This window comes from Mesoplodon mirus, assembly GCF_964341445.2.
Source record: "Mesoplodon mirus genome assembly, chromosome: 2".
NCBI lineage: Eukaryota > Metazoa > Chordata > Mammalia > Artiodactyla > Ziphiidae > Mesoplodon > Mesoplodon mirus.
In genome coordinates this window covers 40,127,004-40,147,543 of record NC_138977.1, presented here as the reverse complement: position 1 = coordinate 40,147,543, position 20,540 = coordinate 40,127,004, and the positions used below count along the sequence as shown (strand labels likewise).

Genomic DNA, 20,540 nt, shown 5'->3' with positions numbered 1-20,540 from the left:
ATTTGGGTTCTTTCTATTGACCTGTCTTCAAGTTCCCTGATTCTTTCCTTGGGCTGTGTTGTGTCTATTCATGAGCTCATTAAAGGCATTCTTCACCTTTGTCGACATGTCTTTTTATTTCTAGCATTTCCTTTTTATATTTTCTTTTACTTTCCACCTCTCTGTTTTAACTCTTCATCTGTTCATTCATGTTACCTATATTTTATATTAGAGACTTTAACATATTGATCATAATTATTTTAAACTCCCTGTCAGATAGTTTCAACATCTCTAGATTGCTTTGTCTCTTGAAAGTGGTGTGTGTTTGTGTGAGTGTGTGTGTGTGTGTGTATGTGTGTTTCTCATAATTACTGATTGGATGCTGGACCTTGTGTGCAGACAGGAGAGATGGAGATAAATATTATTTATGCTTGAAAATGGGCATACATCTTTTTCTGCTAGGCTCTTAGTGTAAGAGGTTTAGTTATTCTAGTCAGGAGCTGAGCTGGGCTTGGGTTTTATTGTTGCTATGGTTACCTTCAGTGCATCATCATTTGCAAATTCCTCTAAAGTTATTTTGTGCTTAGAGTTGGGGCTGGTTTGCTAAAGTTTTTTCTCCGTGCTGCTGTTCCACTTTCAGCTTTAGGCTTTCTATGCCACTTTCTTGCCACTCAGAGGGAGTCACTCTAAGCTCATGCCTTTCTCCCAGCAGTAACCTGCTTGTTACTTGGTGCTTACTAGAATGGTTGTAGTGATGGGGAAGGAAGACAGTGTCTCTGTGGTCCTGTTCCAACTTCATTCTTAGGCAGGCTCTGTGTCCCTGGTTTACCCAGACCCTCCCAGAGCATTATGACCTCTAAGAGTAGACAGTTTCCAGTCTCTTCCCCGGGATTAGAGGTTTGGGTTTTTTTTTCTTTTCTTTTCTTTTCTTTTCATTTTTCCTATTCTTCCTGCTTCAATGGGTCTTTACCGGTCCCTTGCGGAACAACAGGGCTTGCTGCCTTCTCCCATCAATTTAAGTCTTTTGTTCCTTGAGGGAGAAGTGTCTGGGTTTCTTCCTGCCTTTCCTGCAATGGCAGCCACTCCTCTCCTCTAGGCTTGAAGGACCCAGGAGTCTTTTCCTTACCTACCACCCTGCCCCCAGTCTTTGTCCTGGCTTCCCAGTGGTGGTCTCTGGAGAAGAGCCTGTGAATAGATGTGAACTCCTTTTATGACTGTGGCTTCCATGGTGTTCTACAAGCATGCCAGCCCACACTCAGTCTTTAGCAATTTATTTAAAAATTTAGCAGGGGCTTCCCTGGTGGTGCAGTGGTTGAGAGTCTGCCTGCCGATGCAGGGTTTGAGAGTCTGCCTGCCGATGCAGGGGATACGGGTTTGTGCCCTGGTCCGGGAAGATCCCACATGCCGCGGAGCGGCTGGGCCTGTGAGCCATGGCCGCTGAGCCTGCGCATCCGGAGCCTGTGCTCCGCAGCGGGAGAGGCCACAACAGTGAGAGGCCCACGTACCAAAAAAAAAAAAATTTAGCAGAATTCTTCCTTCTTGTTTGTATGGCTGCCCCATCTTCTTTCCCATGCTCTGCCATAGATGACACAGTGCCTGCATCTCATCTGTGTTTAGAAGCACCTGTCTTTCCTTAGATTTCAAGTTAGTGGGTTGCCCTATGACCTCAGATCTTTGATTAGCTTAATAAAAAATTATGATTTTATAGATTGCCTAGATTATTGTTGTGTGGAGGGGGCAATGCTTTTTTGCAGCTCCCTCCAGCTAGGCAGAAGCTGGAAGTCCTCCAGGTGTTATTTTATTAAGAGAGTCAGAGGGTCTCTATTGTTGGACCACAGTGCTTATCACAGGTTTTACCCAGGATAGTCCTTCTACTTACTCTCTTAACCCATCCCTTCCTATTTGTCTTACTAGCTCTCAGAACTCTTGCTTTATGACTCGAGTTTAATATCTGCTTCTGGTTGTTGCCACAGTTGGTGGCAGATTTGGATCATCTTCTCCACCTTAACCACATTAGTTCCTACTCAGCCTTTGGATTTATATACTCCTTGATTTTAGTGCCACCCCCAGAGAAGGGAGATTTAGATGGAAACACCAGCACATTCAATGATGCTGGGATTTTCTAGGTCTCCTATTTATCCAACTATGTTCTTTACTCAATTTAACAAGTATTTTTTGAGTGATTACTTAATACAAAGGACATAGTTCTGGGTACTGGGTGGTTTATAGAAATCAATCAAGCTAGCACATCTCTTTCACTCACTTTCAACTATATAACCCCACTTGAAACATGAACACAAGGGAACAAGCAGAAGGACATGGTGGGCACTAGATGGCACAAATGAAGCCTCAGGTTACAGGGAGTCTAGAGATAGCAAGGTAAGAGGATCAGAACAAACTAGATAGTGAAGAGAGTGTAGCCTGTGAAGATGCATGGACCTCCAAGTGGAAGGATAAGTCCTGCCCGGGCACTATTATTAAGAGGATCTGTTGGTCATCTTGATACCAGAGGAGCTTTGGGGAAGCATAACAGTTGTGTTCGAGCATCTCTTCCTCTGAGGCTGGAAGAGCACTGGCCTTTGAAACTAGTAGAGAAGACAGAAGACACCTTAACTGTAAATAAATATAAAAAATACATAAATAAAAGCATTCAAGAAGACTAAATTCAAAACATACACACAAGACTATGGAACAAAAAGCATGATTTTGTTCCCTTTTTAAATTAAGGTTTTACACTCAGTGAAATGCACAGATCTTAAATGTATACTTTGATAAACTTTGATAAATCCATACACCCCATGTAACCCACACGCCTACCAACATATGGCACATTTCCGTCACCTCCACTTCCTGCTACTTCCCAGTAAATTCCTACCTTTCTCCATTTCCTCCTCCTCAAGCACTTTCTGATTTTCTATCATCATGGATCAGTTTTTTCTAATTCATAACTTCATGAGATGGAAACTTATTACATGTATTTTTTTAACGTCTGGTTTCTTTCACTCAACATATTGTTTTTGAGAGTCATTCATGTTGTTGCACATATCTGTAGCTTTTCTTTTTGATGCTGAGTAGTGTTCTATTGAATGAATATATCACACTTTGTTTACCCACTTTCCTGACAACTTTTTTTGTTTTCACTTGGGGCTATTATAAATAAAGCAGCTATGACATTTTTACACAAGTAGACATATGAAAATCATGATTTTTAAATACAACATTGAAGATATATTGAAGAAGAACTGAATCTTGCTAAGTGGCCTGAAAAGTGGAAGAGATATCTCAAAACAGAGCGAAAATATAAAGAGAGAAATTATGATGAAAAAGGCAAGTCACTTTGAAGGTAAACCCAAGAGACCTGATACATGACTAGTTGGAGTTCCAGAAGGAAACAAAGGAAACGATAAAAGGAAGATAATATTAAACAAATAATACTAGAAAATTTCCCTGACCTGAAGATAGACTTGCATTTGCAGATAAAAGGGGTCACTGAATTTCAGGTAAGATCAATGAAAAAAGACACACCTAGGCACATTTGAGGGAAATTCCTGTAAAGAAAAGATCTTAAAAACTTCCAGGTGGAAAGAACAAATTTCCTACGAAAAGAATAGGAAAAACAAGAAGAACAATGAGGAGGACAGGGAGGTGGGGGAGGGGAAGAAGAGGGAGAGGAGGGGCAGGGGAGAAAAAGGAGGAAGATAGTTGGAAATAGACAGGAAGACCAACCAGATGACCACAGGTAAAAGCTATTTATTCAGAACTTTCTATAGCAAGGGAGTTGGTCACCATCACTTGTGTTTGACAGCGAGTCAGAGGCAGGCAGAGAAAGCTTTATAGTGGAAAAAAAGGAATTTAAATGTTCCCTGATTGGAGGCTGTGGACCTAAGGGGGTTGTCAGCAGCCTAACTTGAAGTGGGGTATCCCATGTGATTGGCTAAGGGGGCATATTTGTCCTTCTCTGGTTAGTCATAAATTAGAAGTTAATTAGAAATTAAATTAGAAATTAAATTAGAAATTAAACTACTCGGGAATCTGGTAGTTATTGATCAGGTAGTGGCTGTTTTGGGCTGATGGCTACAGGAGTTGTTGTTTGGATCCTAGAAGGGTTGCTGCAGATAGTGAGTTGATTTTTTGGACCAGTTGCTACAGATTGTGGGTCAGAGTTTTATTTTCATATATGGTCTTGCCATTGCCTGTTTGCATATTTAGTCTCTCAAAGGGAAGAAAGAAAGAGAGAGAAAGGGAAAAACGGAGAGAGAGAATGGAGAAGGGAGGGAGGGAAGGAGGGAGGGAGAAAGGAAGGAAAAAAGAGGAAGGGGAAGAGAGAGGGAGAGAGAGAAATCACTGGCACTGAACTTATCTGAAATCCTGGAAGCTAGAAAACTGTGGAATAACATTTGCAGTTTACTGAGGGAAAAGGACAGCAGCTCAGGCAAAATCCCATTTAACTGTCAGGATGACAGAAAGATATTTGTGAATGTGCACAGATTCACAGGTTTGTTACCCATGCACAGCATCTGAGTGACCACTTAAGAGTAAATACGAACAGGAAATTCCCTGGCTCTCCAATGGTTAGGACTCCGTGCTTTCGCTGCCAAGTAGAGTGCGCGGGTTCAATCCCTAGTCAGGGAACTAAGATCCCACAAGCGGCGCAGGTGCAGCCAAAAAAAAAAAAAAAGAAAGAAAGAAAAGAAAAGAAAAAAGAGTAAATACTACCAAACAATAAAACAATCAGAACAGAGACCTCATATCAAGACAGGGAAGATGAAGAGAAAGGAAATTTGTGGTGAGTAATTCACCTTGAATTTATTATATAGTAATGTAAGTGAATAATGATAATGTGGGAATTATAACACAAGTGGTACATTAAGGATTCCTAAAATAGAAGAGACATACTGCAAAGGAAAACAAGAAACTTGGTGAAATGGAATGAAAGTACCAACTTTTCTCAGTGAAACCTAGGAAGGAATTAAGTGGAGGTAGAAGGGGCAGAAGTAAATACTATAGGTTCTGAAAGTCTCCACTAGGAGTGAAGGGTGGAGAAGAGAAAATATTCTAAAAGTCTCATTTATTGAGGTATAATAAAGAGGTAATGGGGGGCTTCCCTGGTGGCGCAGTGGTTGGGAGTCCGCCTGCCGATGCAGGGGACACGGGTTCGTGCCCCGGTCCGGGAGGATCCCACATGCTGTGGAGTGGCTGGGCCCCTGAGCCATGGCCACTGAGCCTGTGCGTCCAGAGCCTGTGCTCCGCAACGGGAGAGGCCACAGCAGTGAGAGGCCCGCGTACCGCAAAAAAAAAAAAAAAAAAGATGTAATGGGGAACTAAAGTGTCTAGAAGGAAGGAAATGGCTGAAAACTTGTTCTCATATATTATTAAAGAAAAAGTGTTTGACAGTGAATGTCAGAAAAGGGAAGGTAATCACTAAATAGAAAAGAAGATGATATAGGACATGACAGGATACCATAATAAAATCAGAAATACCCAGAATGAGCGGTGGAACTCAGGAAAGAATTAGAAGTAAAAATATCACTTTCAAAATGAAAACTAGACTAGAAGGAAACCAGGAGTAAATAAAAAGGAAAAATAATGCCTTAAGAGAAATAGAGAATGAAAAAGAGGAAATTTTTAAAAATAAAAATGATGTGAAAAAAGGAATAAAAAGATTCTGAGGAAGGGTGACTAATACTAAAGATAGGTAGATCCTCTGTTTTAACATATAGATAATAGTAGTTTCTGAAGAAAGAAACCAAAGGAATAGAACAGGTACAAGAGCTTATAATGAAAGAAAATGTTGTTGAAAAAAATTAAAACTACATATTAAAAGAGCACACTGTGTACCTGAGAATATTGACCCAGAATGACCAATACCAACACATAGTCTAGTAAAATTACTCAGTGTTAGAGGAAAATAAATTTGGGGCATCTAGGCAAAAAAACTAGATCATTTATAAGAAAAGAAAATTAGACTCTCATGAGATATTTTTCAGCAATGCTTTATGCCCCAAGAAAATAGAGTACCACATTCAAGATTCTCAACTGAGAATCTTGAGTGAAAGTGAGCCAAGGTTGAGTATATCTAACAAAACTGACTTTCAAACATAAAAGGCAGATGTTACTGAGAATATGCGTTCTATGAGCCCTTCCTGAGAAACCTGTTAAAGAACTACCTTCAGACAACCGAAAGGACTAGAGAGATATCAATATAAGAGCTGACAGTGAGCAATAAATATGTATTATTTATAGAACTAAGACTAAATAAGGATTAAAAGGAAGAAAGTACCATTTGTACTGGTTATATTTGCTCATAATATAGATACAGTACAATTATGAAAAATGAAAGGAAATGGGAGAGGATTAGCAGGAGAAGATTGAACTCTTCTCAGCAATCATATTGAGGGTGTTAGTTTTAGTATTGTTTTTCTGAGACTGTTGTGTGTATAATGTGGGATGAATTAAATGAATAATTATGGAATTTTCTGATCCTGTAATCCTCTATGTACTTGTGAACCAGGACTTTGGATGCAGAATTAAGGAGAAACAGATGTAATACAGAAGAGGTTAAGTAAAATCACCTAAATTGGAATTGGAAGTATCACTATGAACTCATGAGTTATTTTATCTTTAATTATGTGTGTGTGTGTGTATATATGTAGGATATATATATATATATATATATATATATATATATATATATCCTAGATCCATCCTATGAAAAGTTTCCCAATGACCAATGCAGTAGCAGTAAGCATCCCTAGCACACAGATTGTTATCCGTAACTATTATTCCTAAAAGGAACTAAAGGAACAAGGGCTTCTTGGAGAAATGGCTGATTCAGGGACTAAGCTGGGAAACACACAAGATTACTATAGAACAATTTTGATAACAGCACTAACAACATATGGAACAAATTCAGAGAAGTGATTAGTGCTCAGAAAACAGCACTACATACACGCATCTATACTTTTTTGTCCTATTACTTCTATAGCAAGGCATATTTGAGCTGGGCACATGGGATGCAGAGTGGAAGATGTGCTAGGAAAAAGACACTAGGATGGCTCCCTTTGCATATTTGTAGGGAAATTGTGAGGGGGTAGAGATCACCTAGTTGATTATGTGAAAATGGGAGATCCCTGGCCAGAGAAATGGCCTTATTAAATAAGCGTTTAATGATAAGGGCTCATATACCAGTGGTGACATCTGCTAGAGCATTGCTACTCAAACTTTAATGTGCAAGAATTACTAGAGGTATTTTGTTAACATGACAATCTTGACTCAGTATGTTGGGGCTAGGACCCAAGTTTTTACCTAGTAAAAAAGAACCAGCATCCGTGCACTTCCCTTAACTCGGATGTGACTAGCTAGTTTCCTGCTAAGAAACTGAAGAGAGGGAGAGAATAAGCTTTCAGTGCCATCCAGGTTTGTTTTTCTCAATGCTATGAGCAAAACCTAAAAATATGTAGTATTCTCTCAGAAGTTGGGCAGGGGTAATAAAGAGTTTGGAAGGGGGAGACCTTGTCATGTCAGAAAAATTTAGTAAAATTGCTGTCTACAATAACTAGAAAGGCAGACAGCCTCCCTCCCTAGCTTGTAGCTCTAGTTGAGATATCTGGAAAGAGCCAATTTGTGTGTGTGGCTGCTTCTTTTTGTCTTTTAGCAAGGTATTGCAAGTAAATTTTGAAGTCAGGGTAAAAAGGGAACAGAATGTCCAGAAATTCTGGAGCTTCACTAAGTTGAAAAAGCCAGCTGCTTGTGTAAACCTAAATAACAGAAGAGGGATTTCCCTGGTGGCGCAGTGGTTAAGAATTCACCTGCCAATGCAGAGGACACAGGTTCAAGCCCTGATCTGGGAAGATCCCACATGCCGCAGATCAACTAAGCCCGTGTGCCACAACTACTGAGCTCACGCACCACAACTACTGAAGCCCACGCGCCTAGAGCCCGTGCTCCGCAACAAGAGAAGCCAACGCAATGAGAAGCCCGCGCACCACAACGAAGGGTAGCCCCCGGCTCGCTGCAACTAGAGAAAGCCCGCGCACAGCAACAAAGACCCAACGCAGCCAAAAATAAATAAATAAATAAATAAATAAATAAATAAATAAATAAATAAATAAATAAATAAATTTAAATAACAGAAGAGAAGACTTGGCTTAGAGATTTCTCACAGCCCATTATGACTTTTTGGCAAATGCAAATAAATAAAAAAAATCAGAAAAGAAAGATAAGCTGAAGCAAAAATCAAACTAATAGAGTCCTCTTTTCACCTAAGCTTATTGTTTCAGGTGATTTCAAGGATGACATGATTAATATGTTAAGAATGGGCTGCATGTGGAAGTCAGGAAATAGGGCATATTTAACGACTACTTCTAGAAAAACTTTGAGTGTGGTTATTGGCCCCTGAAACTGTCTGTAGGCGAACAGAGTTTACTGACTATTCAGTGAAATTATGTTAAAAAAAAACCCCAACACTGATAAACCTGGCCTACAAATGCCCTCAATTGTTCAAGCTCTAAAACATTTCCCTAAAGAGGGACTACTCTCCAACATCCAGTTAACTTGTATTCAGAGGGCAAAGCTCAGGCTCACAGAATACAGTGAACAATGTAATGATCCTCTCGAAATGCACTACTAGGGTCTAACCAGGGTAGTGGGTGTTTATAATTCCTGCCCAGGATTCTACCATTGCTGTGGACAAGTAATTGCTGTGTTTCCCACTCTTACTTTTTCTGGGTTGTAACTGTGGTTATCCTGTTCCTCCTGTTCTTGCTCCACTATTGTTTTGTATTACATGTTTGTGCATGAGGCAGATAATTTCTTTTATAGTGTATATGTGTTGGTGCCATGAAAAGTTTCATCCCAACCTGATGGAGAGGGTTGTGCATCATCAGACATCCTGGATTTTAAGCTGCTAGAGAAACTGAATTGGGAAATTGAACACTCTTCTTTAAGATGAGTGTTCTATTACAAGAAGGATACACACAGATATTATGGTCAGAGGGAGAGATGGCAGTAAAGACTGCCGACTGTCCCTCCAAAACCATCCTTTCTTTTTTCCCGGGAAAAAGGAAACTAAGTTTCCAGTCTCATTGTTGCCAGGCATGGTGATTTGACTAAGTTCTTAACAATGGAGTGAGATCTGAATTGATGTGGGTAATCACCACATTACTTTCTCAAAGGATTTCCTTGTTCTGGTCTTCTTTTCTTTCCCCTTCCCAAAAGAGGGAACATGCTTCTTTTCACATATTAAGTGGCAAAAATTCAAAAGTTTAACATCCTTTGTAGGCAAGGCTATAGAAATGTGCACTCCTATGTATTGCTGCTTGTAATGGTCCCATTCCTATAAAGTGAAATCTGGTAATATCTTTCAAAATTGTAAGTACATCTACCCTTTGACTCTTTTCTTGAATGTATTCTACCTGTACACATATAAAATGATGTACATACAAGGTTATTCATTGCAGCATGGGTTGATTGATTAAAAACAACTTAAGAGTCTAGCTATACGGATTAAATGAACCATGGCATCCCTTCATTATATGTAATACTCTCCAGCTCTAAAAAATGAGGAAGCTCTCTGGCCTTACATGGTAAAATCTTCAAGAAGAGAAAAATATATATATACAATGGAATATTACTCAGCCATAAAAAGAAATGAAACTGAGTTATTTGTAGTGAGGTGGATGGACCTAGAGTCTGTCATACAGAGTGAAGTAAGTCAGAAAGAGAAAGACAAATACTGTATGCTGACACATATATATGGAATTTAAGAAAAAAAAATGTCATGAAGAACATAGGGGTAAGACAGGAATAAAGACACAGACCTACTAGAGAATGGACTTGAGGATCTGGGGAGGGGGGAGGGTAAGCTGTGACAAAGTGAAAGAGTGGCATGGACATATATACGCTACCAAACGTAAGGTAGATAGCTAGTGGGAAGCAGCCTCATAGCACAGGGAGATCAGCTCGGTGCTTTGTGACCGCCTGGAGGGGTGGGATAGGGAGGTTGGGAGGGAGACGCAAAAGGGAGGGGATATGGGAACATATGTATATGTATAACTGATTAAATTTGTTATAAAGCAAAAAATAAAAACATAAATTAAAAAAAAATGAGGAAGCTCTCTGGCCTTACATGGTAAAATCTTCAAGAAGAGAAAAAAATCAAGAGCAGAATGTGCTATCTTTTGCGAAAGCTAGAAAGGACAGAAAAAAATTGCAGAAAAATTCTATAAGGATACATAAGTAATGAATATAATTACATATCAAGGTAATGTGATCATATAATTTGTCATCCAAATGGAACAGTTGGTAGAGTGAAAGGACATGTTATTAATAATTACTCCAGGACAACAGATGGAAAATGGCACTGTCCTGGACAAACTGGGAGGTATGATCAACCTATATAAAGGGCGCAGAGTGGGAAGGGGAATGGGGACCTTTTTTATTGTACTTTACAAAAAGTACCGGTATGTGGTGAATTGTAACCAAAAACAACTCGTTCTTTACCACAGGTAGTTAAGGGATGCCTTAAAGAACAAGGAACGGTAAACGACAGACCTGAGACACGGAACTTGATGAAAATCCGGTAGTTTTGCGTATCGGGCACTTATTGGGGTTGCACAAGCGACACAGCCTCTTGGAGTTCATCCGCCAATCCGAAGTGGGAGCGTGCGAGCCTGAGCCTGTGAGAGAAGCCCGGGCCGGCTTCGGACTTGAGGGGTGGAGCTTCGCGTCACTCAACCCTGGGGGCGGGCCTAACGTAGGCTTCCACTCTCGGCGGTCTGGCCCACACAGGCGCTACTCTGTGGCATCTCAGGTTCCCTCTAGCCGCACTCTGGAGGACTACACTCGTTTTCTATTGGCCGTGAGAAGCCCCGCAGCCTTCGCTGAGCTGGAGAAAGATGGCGGCAGCCGTGCGACAGGATTTGGCCCAGCTCATGAATTCGAGCGGCTCTCATAAAGATCTGGCGGGCAAGTGAGTATTTCCCAGGGGCCTGGGAGGTGGAGAGTAAAGCCAGAGACTTGTTCTCCTTGGATTGATGGCGGCTTTCGGATGTGAGGCTAGGAGCGGGCCTGATGACCAAGGGGGCGGGCCTGAGGTCGGTTGTGTAGGCAAATGTTGGGAGCAGCAGAAAACTGGAAGGGACCTTGTGTAAGGAGCCCTCAGGACCGTAGATCTGGGGTGACTGTCAACGTTTGCAGTCCCTGATGGCATCCTTTCCGGTATCTTAAGATTCTAGAAGCGCGGTCTGTGGGACGACTGCTTCCATGGCCTTCTAAGCCTTCCCTGGTGCCCCTTCCCATCGCCGGCCGGCCTCTCACACTGAATCCTGGCCTCTCTTTGCCCCTGCTCCCCCTTTTTTTCTTTTTGATTGAAAGGAAATTTATATTCTGGGACCTTGGTGTAGAGTTTTCCGGGGAGATGGCTTCTTGAGGCTGAGGGGGGCTGAGGCGGTATGGCCGCTATCATGTCGTTCAGAGTCACTTGAACCATCTTCTGTAGGTTGTGTTTTGGGTACTCTCTCTCCGCCACCAACTCTGAAGAAGGGCACGTAGGCGGCATGTCACCATAACATGGGTCGGGATGTCTAGAGTAGTGATGTTTGCAGGGATCTGGATTGTTTAGGAATTTGGTCGGAATTTATGTGGAAGGCTTAGGTGCACTCCAACTTAAAATTTGTGATATGTGCCTGCCCTGCAAGCCGTCTTTGTTACAGACAGACAGACAGATGTCAGTTTTCTCTTTGTACATTTCACAGCACTGGTTTTTTTTGTAATGAACATGCATTCTGTTTAAAGTGTGCTTCTCAAGTTGATCCAATTTACATCCCGACGGCTGAGATCACTTTGATCCACTCAATAGGATACGACTGCTCTAACCTGGCCGCTGAAACCTTGACTTTGTTTTATGTAGGCTGTAATGCTTTTTGTCTGGTGGTAAATGTAATCTACTTTATCAGTGGGAAATTTAGCTGTGTATCTTGGGCTTAACTACTTTGTGGGGCAATTTCCCTCTCAGGAAAATGGGATCATTATATATATCCTGTCTGAGGACAAAATGAGCATGTGTGTGTATATGCACTTATATCACACTTACATCACTTAGAACAGTACCTGACACTTAGAAATAGCCATAGGATTGTCGTTGTTACTATTATTATTATTAAGCAGTTAGTAAATATGTATCGACGTAATAATCCCTGGGTTGGAAATAAGTTGAATATGTCTCATTACTCAATCCATTTTGCATGTAATTTTAATAGATTTGGATGAAAGTAAAACTAGCTTTTTTTTTTCCATGGCTGCTCTCCTTTTTGTTTTGTTGAAAAAAATAAGTGCATTAGTTATCAGAAGAGATAAAGTTTTCATGTATTTGCAGGATTCTGAAACTTAAGCTAAACATTTACTTCCTCTGCTCTGAATTGCAGATAAACAATAGTGTCCACCTTATTGGGTGCTTTAGTTATTTACTGCTTGTAAACAAATCAGAAACTTAGTGGTGTAAAACAAAACATCTCAAGATGCTTTGGGTCTACTGAGCTATTTTGCTGATCTTGTCTGGGCCCACTCATACAAGTGCAGTCAACTGGCAGCTCAGCTGGGGTTGGTGGGGCTAAAATGGACTCACATACACATCTAGCTGTTGGCTGGGTGTCTCTCCACACTGCCTCTCATTCAGTAGTTTAGCTGAGGATTCCTTACAGGGCCTTGGGAGTGTTCCAAGAGGGTGAGAGTGGAAGCTGCAAGGTCTCTTAAAGCTACCCTTGGAAGTCTCACAACATCAGTTCTCAAATACTGGTCAAAGTAAGTCACATGACCAGGCCAGATTCAAGGGGAGGGGAAATGGAGTCTACCTCTTTATGGGAAGAGTGGCCAAGTTACACTGGATGCCATTACTGTAACAATCTAGTACACAGGATTATTATGAAGATTAAATAAAATAATGTGCTTGATAACTGATAGCCAGTGCTTCCTAAGGAAAGTCTTGGCCTTGCCTGTGGGTACATATCTGGTCCTATCTGGGCAAGAACGTGTCATATTTATTTTCATAAGAAAACAGTTCTGCCAGCTACATGCTTTATGAGAGAAATACTCTTGAAATATATCAGTGGTTTTAAGCTTTATGTTAGGAGCTGAGTAACAAAGGATTCCATATGAAGAAGTAATGGAGTAAATTCCTTTTTAAAATACTGATACTGTGTGTTACCAGCAATTTGCAGAATATCTATAACAGTAGTTATTTAATAAATATTGGTTGACTCAATGAATAGCTGGAAAGGTGCAGAGCATATATTTGAAACCAGTATATATTTGTCTACTCTAAAAAGCTCATTTTTAACCCACCAGACTACACTGATTTTCTTGTCAAAACTTCAATTAGAAATGCTTTCCCATAACTATGAAATAACACAACAGTCTGAAATTGATGTAAGAAATTGTCACATGAGAAGCATTTTTGCAAATTATATAGACTGCTTTTGTACACATTATGCATTGTGTTCGTTATCTCATATAAAGTTTTAGAAGAAGCAAAAAGCCTTGAGAGAGGGAGCATTTGTTGTGAGAGCTTATCTTATTCACTTGGCTAAAACCTGTGTGATTCTTCAAAATTCAGTTCAGATGTTATTTCTTCCAAAAAACCTTCTCTGAACAACCATCAACACATGGAGGACCTGGTTAGTTTCTCTTCCCATGCCCAGTGGCATCCTATGCTTACCTCTATGATAGCACTTAATTGTTTTGTCTTTTTACTTCTTGCTTTTCCAACTAGAATGTTATATCTTTGAGGGCAGGTTTGAGGTCATGGATTATAGGTCTTTGTTGAGTCAATCCTATATAAATATGACCTTTTATTTTTTTTTCCTTCCCAGTTCTGTGGTATGGAGGGTATTCAGAGGAAAATATCAGGCCTTTGAAATCGAAATGCTTCGTTTTACAAAAAGCTGTCAATCTGGAGAAAGAAAAGGGAGACCTTTTAGCTGCTCTTGACTATTAAAAAAGCTGTTTTGCAGAAAAGAAAATAGACTTTTCTACCTCATAGAGGTAGACTTTGGATCACAGCTTTCTAGTAATACGGTGGAATAGAATTGTCAAAAAATAGAGGACACACACACACACACACACACACACACACACACACACACAAAACAGAGGTCAGACCTCAAAGACCCCTTCTAACGCAGATTCTCTGGTTCTCTGTTATTCCCACACAAAAGTTTCAGTGGTTCCCATCTGAAGAGTGGAGTTCCCTAAAATCTAGTGTTTACCATATGCCAAGCACAACTTTACTTACATTTTTAACTCTTAAACAGTAGGTGATAGTATTTACATTACGTGTGAGAAAACAGAGGTGGAACCCTTTGCTCTGGGGTCACATAGCTAGTGACAAAGCCAGAATACAGTCTGTCTGCTTGGCTCAGAGCCCTTAACTCGAAACACCGACCTTTTGGTTTTATATTACTTTCAGCAAACTGGACTGCATTTCAGACAAATTTTTTTTGCCTAGAATTTCTGTCTTCTCCTACTCTTTCCCATTTAACACTAACTAAGTCCAAATATTTAGACTGCTTAAAGATCAACCTCATTGGTGGATGAACCTGGAGTCTGTCATACAGAATGAAGCAAGTCAGAAAGAGAAAAACAAATACCATATGCTAATGCATATATATGGAATCTAAAAAAAAAAAAAAAGGTTCTCATGAACCTAGTGACAGGACAGAAATAAAGACACAGGCGTAGAGAATGGACTTGAGGACACGGGGAGGTGGAAGGGTAAGCTGGGATGAAGTGAGAGAGTAACATTGACATATATGCACTACCAAATGTAAAATAGATAGCTAGTGGGAAGCAGCTGCATAGCACAGGGAGATCAGCTCGGTGCTTTGTGACCACCTAGAGGCGTGGGATAGGGAGTGGGAAGTGAGATGCAAGAGGGAGGGATATGGGGATATATGTATGCGTATAGCTGATGCACTTTGTTATACAGCAGAAACTAACACAACATTGTAAAGCAATTATACTCCAATAAAAATGTTAAAAAAAAGATCAACCTCATTAGGAAATTATTTCTGTCTTCTAAAAAATTATATTAGCACTTAGCTGTAAGATTTTGTCTTTAATATTCTGCAACTTCATTATGATGTGTCTATGGATTTGATTTTACTTATCTATGTCAATTAGCTTTTGCTGTGAAATAAACCACCCCAGACCTCCACGGCTTAAAACAACAATCATTTATTTAGCTCATACTTCTGTTGTTTGGTACTTTGGGCTGGGCGCAGCTGGTTGATTCTTCCCTATTCCACGTGGTCTTGGTTCCACAGGGGCTCCAGGTGCACCTGTAGTCAGCTACATGTAGGCAGTCAGGTCAGGTAGGCAGCTCTGCTTCTCTGTTGGCTGGGGTGGTGGCAGGTGACTGGGCTACATATCTCATCATCCAATAGGTCGGCCTGGACTCATTCATGTGGCAAAGCCGCGTTCCAGCGGATAAAGACAAGTTCTTTTAAAGTCCAGGCTTGGAACGGGCACTTTACTTCTATTTCTGTTGCCTTCTGTTGGTCAAAACAAGCCCAGATGAAAGGGTAGGGAGATGAACTCTACCTCTTGACGTGAAGAGTTATGAAGTCACATTGCAAAGGGGCATAGATACAGAGAGTAAAAGAAATGTGGGCAATTTTTGTAAATGCTCTACCGCAGGGGTCCCCAGCCCCCGGGCGGTGGACCGCTAATGGTCCAGGCCTGTTAGGAACCGGACCGCAGAGGAGAGCAGGAGGTGAGCTGCGGGCGAAGCTTCATCTGCCGCCCCCCATCGCGCCCCGTTGCTCGCGTTACCGCCTAAACCACCGCCACTCCCCAGCACACCCCTTCCATGGAAAAATTGTCTTCCACGAAACCCATCCCTGGTGCCGAAAAGGTTGGGGACCACTGCTCTACCGCATTATCCTGGTTAAGCTTCATTGTGTTTCTTGAATCAATGGATTGGATCATTCATTGTCTTGAGAGGTTTTTCAGCTCTCTCTATCTTTATTATTATTATTATTTTTTGCGGTACGTGGGCTTCTCACTGCTGTGGCCTCTCGCGTCGCGGAGCACAGGCTCCGGACTCGCAGGCTCAGCGTCCATGGCTCACGGGCCTAGCCGCTCCATGGCATGTGGGATCCTCCCGGACCGGGGCACGAACCCGCGTCCCCTGCATCGGCAGGCGGACTCTCAACCACTGCGCCACCAGGGAAGCGCTCGCGCTGTCTCTCTCTCTCTCTCTTCTCTTCTCTCTCTCTCTCTCTCTCTCTCTCTCTCTCTCTCTCTCTCTCTCTCTCCCCCTCTCTCCCCCTCTCTCCCTCTCTCCCTCTCTCCCTCTCCCCCTCTCCCCCTCCCCCTCTCTCCCTCCCCCCCCCCTCTCTCTCTCTCTCTCTCTGTCTCTCTCTCTCTCAATGTTGCCTCTGTCCCATTCTATTTTCTCCTCTAGACCCCGGGTGAAACCCTTGTTAGGCCTTGTTACTGTGACCTCTGTGCCCCTTACTCTGTACTTTCCATTTCAAGGCTTTATTCTGGATAAGTTCTCCTACTTACTAGTTTGTCAGTTCGTCAAATGTGTCTAGTCTGCTGTTAAGAACTACACCGAATTTCAAGTTTTGGTAGTATTATTTTTTAGTTCTATAGCTTTTGGTGATTCTTTTTTCAAATGACACTTTTTATAGTTCCTAGTTTCTTGCTGAAACTTTTTAAAAGCTTGTCTTTGTCTCTATAAACTTGATAAACATAAGTGTATTTCAGTCTTCCTGGTAACTCCAGTATCTGGAGTCCCTGTTTGTTGCTACTGTCTGTTGTTTTTGTTGATTCCAGCTAATATTGTCGTATGCATTGTAACGTTCGTTGTTGGGCAAATTATTTTTAAATGTATTTTTAGAAACAACTGGAGGTCTATGATGTTACCTTTCAGGGAGGATTTTCATTTCCTTCTGCTGGACACCTGACAGGGTTAGGAGCCTAGGACCAAGGCTTCCAAATTTATTGGTCTTCTTACTAGATGATCCTTGGAATAGAATTTGTAACCGTACTTCCAAAGTGCTGGTGTTTCCTCCTTTGGAAGGTAAAAAACCTTAGATCCCTGTTCTAGTTTTATCAGTCAGCCAGAAATTGCAACTTGCCTTTCAGCGTTTCCAGCAGATGGCAGAACACCCCAGAGCCGAGCCCACTTCTCCCCAGCAGAAGTGCCTTTCTGCCTCTCAGCTATCTTTCCACAGTCAGCATATGCTTTCAGGCAGAAGCTATGGTTCACGTCTTTGCGCTCTTAGTCTCTTCTCTTTACTCTTTCTTGTTAGGATTTTATGCTATTAAAATTTTTTTTTTCATTTCTTTCAACTTTTTATGTTGTTTTGGAGGCAGGATTGGTCCAATATCTATTTCACCATTACTGTAAATGAAAGATCTGTGAATACATACCTGTTATACTCATTTTGAGCATAGATAGTGACTGTGGTACAGTTTCATGTGTATATGTTTTATTTACCTCCATATTCCTTTCAATTGCCAAGAAATCAGAAATTGACATACTGAACTTTAGTTCACATACATAATAGATGCTTGATAAACATTTGTTGATGATGATGAATGGATAGGACAGATGCAAGGTGCCTTAATTAAGTTTCTTTTCCTCTGTAATATTTTTTAATGAAAAAATATTTGGTACTTGTCATGTTCTCCACATCAGTCACTTTTCCATCTTTTCCATTGATTTAGATTTTTTTTTTTTGGTGTTCTCAATACAGCTTAGTTGATTGATAAGTTATGAAACTATATATTAAAACAAATTATTAGCAAATTTTTATAAGTGAGACATTGTCATCTTTGAATACAATATTATTAGTATAAAATAACTGGGATTTAAGAATAAGAGGGTTTAGCCATAGTCTTCATTTAATTGATTGTGAAAAACAAGCCAATCTAAAAAAGAAATAATAAACCATTGAATGCATTAACTAGAACCATGCCCAGGGCAATAAAGTAAATGTATAAATATAGATATGGAAAATATATGTGTACATGTGTGTGTATATATGTATATCTGTAGAGAGAGAGAATGAGTTTTGTTTTTTTTTGGTTTTTTTTTTTGGCCGTGCTGCACAGTTTGTGGGATCTCAGTTCCCCGACCAGGGATTGAACCCCGGCCACGGCAGTGAAAGCGGCGAATCCTAACCACTAGGCCACCGGGAAACTCCTGAGAATGAGATATTCAATGTAAATAAATTTTTAGATAACTGTATTTCATCCCTCAAATGTAACAATTTTTTAAATGACAATTTTTTATTTTAAAGCTTGATAATATTTCCTTGCTTTCTTGGAATTGTTTGTCTCTTCTTTTGGAGTTAGCTATCTTTTCTGTCAGTATACTTGCTTTCTTACAAAGCCAGTTTGATTCACTGCTGTTTTGAGAAATCGTATAACCAAGGCTGTGAGAATATTGTATGAGTTGAGAATCAGTAAGTGCTGAATTGTAGCTTGAGGGTGTGCCCTACAAATACAAGTCATAAGTTTGAATGAGTTTGGGCCCTATTTGTATATTTTTATTTCTTGACTATATTCTGGATAATGTTCTGAATAATTGCAATTAGGTTTGTAAAATGCATTAACTAATGCTTTTAATAAATATTTTGATTGAGACAAACAAAAGGGATAAAGAATAGTATAATACCAATGTACCAACCACTCAATTTAAGAAATAAAATGTTACTAATACTGCTGTATCTTTGAGTCCTTATGATGTTCCAAGTACTCTTCTAGGCATTGTATATATAGCAGTAAACAAAACAAAAATCTCTGTCCTCATGGAGTTTACAGTTTAGGAAGGAACTTACCATTGCCTAATAATTGTTAGTGTTCTTGTTTTCAACATTTCCCCATCATTTGTAGAATGCTGATTTGAATTTTGTGTGACCATGAATATTAGGCAGAATAGTTATTGGAACTGAATGCAAATAAAGAACTAATAGGCACTGAAGGATGTTCTGTCAGGACATTTGGCTTGGTGGAATGTATTTTGTACACACTAAGACATTTAATCTCTAATATTTGGCTTCATTGCATAGTCAACATTATCCTATTGTTGGTAACCCTAGATTCATTAGGTCCATAAGGAAAAGGTTCTGGGCCACCTCAAGTAATGTTCTTGTGTGTACTTTAGTGAAGGAAATATAGCTTATCTTTTGAGGCACTTGAAAGGAAATTTACGTTTTAAATTCAAAACTAAAACTTGGGGCTTCCCTGGTGGTGCAGTGGTTGGGAGTCCGCCTGCTGATGCAGGGGTCGCGGGTTTGTGCCCTGGTCCGGGAGGATCCCACATGCCGTGCAGCGGATGGGCTCATGAGCCATGGCCGCTGGGCCTGCGCATCTGGAGCCTGTGCTTTGCAGCGGGAGAGGCCACGACAGTGGGAGACCCGTGTACCGCAAAACAAACAAACAAACAGACAAAAAACCTAAAACTTGAAAGAAAAAGTGGCACCTTAGATCCATTAACTTAGATTTACTCTTTTTGTGATAGACATGAAAACTTTAAAAATGGTGATGTACTGTAAAGAAAACTAGAAGAAGTAGCACTTTGAATTACAGATTTAGTGTTTCTTGTGATGGACTGGAAACTTAAAAAAAAAAAATCTGTAGTGTACTATAAAGAAAACCACAAACTAGAGCACTATGAAAGAAACCAGGGTAAATAGAAATGAACAAACATCAAAGTTAGCATTAGACTATATAGTGCCTTCTAAACACTTTTTCTTTTTGGTATTGTTTTAGGTATCGTCAGATCCTGGAAAAAGCCATTCAGTTATCTGGGGCAGAACAACTAGAAGCTTTGAAAGCTTTTGTGGAAGCAAGTAAGTGGAATGAAAATTCCGTGTTTGCCTTGTATTACTGAGTTAGGACTTAAAAGCTTGCTCAAGCCTTGTTTTATAACAAATTGTCAATATAATTTACATTGAGATTAAATTAAATATGCATTGAGCTTGATTGGTTTTAGAATTTAAACTACTTACAACTTGATATTTGATTGTTTTTCAGTTGTTTTTCAATGTGAAGCCATTGTTACATTTACAATTAAGGTTTTGTATAGTTATTGATAAAGCAACTGATGGAGAGACAATATAGCAAATGATAAAAAAGAATAGTCTGGATTCAAATCCTGGTCTGTGATTTTATTAGTTATGTGATCTTGGGTAGGTTATATAACCTCCTTGTGCCTCCTTTTCCTTGTCTGTAAAATGGGAATATGATACCTACTCTGTAGAATTGTTGGGAGATTAAGTGAGTTAATATCCATAATGGAGTGCTTAGAATAGTACGTGGCACATGATAAGTACTAGATAAGTGTTAGCTGTTGTTAATGTTAAGAACATTGCTTTTGAATGGGAACTAGAAATTTCCATTCTTTAAGACACTCTTCCCCTCTCCCTGACTTCAAACATATCCAGTTATCTGGAAAATTACTCAAAATTCAGGCTGGAATTTATCCTGAGTTCACAATATTAATGATACTTGATAGTGCTTTACAGTTTACAGTGTGCTTTCATACACAT

The 20,540-nt window shown here is 40.1% G+C and overlaps 1 protein-coding gene across 2 annotated transcripts in view; it reads left to right on the top strand.

Moving 5' to 3' along the window:
- The first annotated feature begins 10,811 nt into the window (after positions 1-10,811).
- The window catches only part of LOC309811436 (COP9 signalosome complex subunit 4), a 45,084-nt gene continuing 35,355 nt past the window's right edge, over positions 10,812-20,540 (top strand). Inside the window, exons 1-2 of one of the 2 annotated variants that reach the window (XM_082634166.1) lie at positions 10,812-10,948; positions 19,762-19,841. In XM_082634166.1, the coding sequence (XP_082490292.1) occupies positions 10,875-10,948; positions 19,762-19,841 (154 nt within the window). In that variant the 5' untranslated portion in view covers positions 10,812-10,874. The remainder of the gene's footprint in view (positions 10,949-19,761; positions 19,842-20,540) is intronic. The other variant, XM_082634165.1, reaches the window with a different exon arrangement.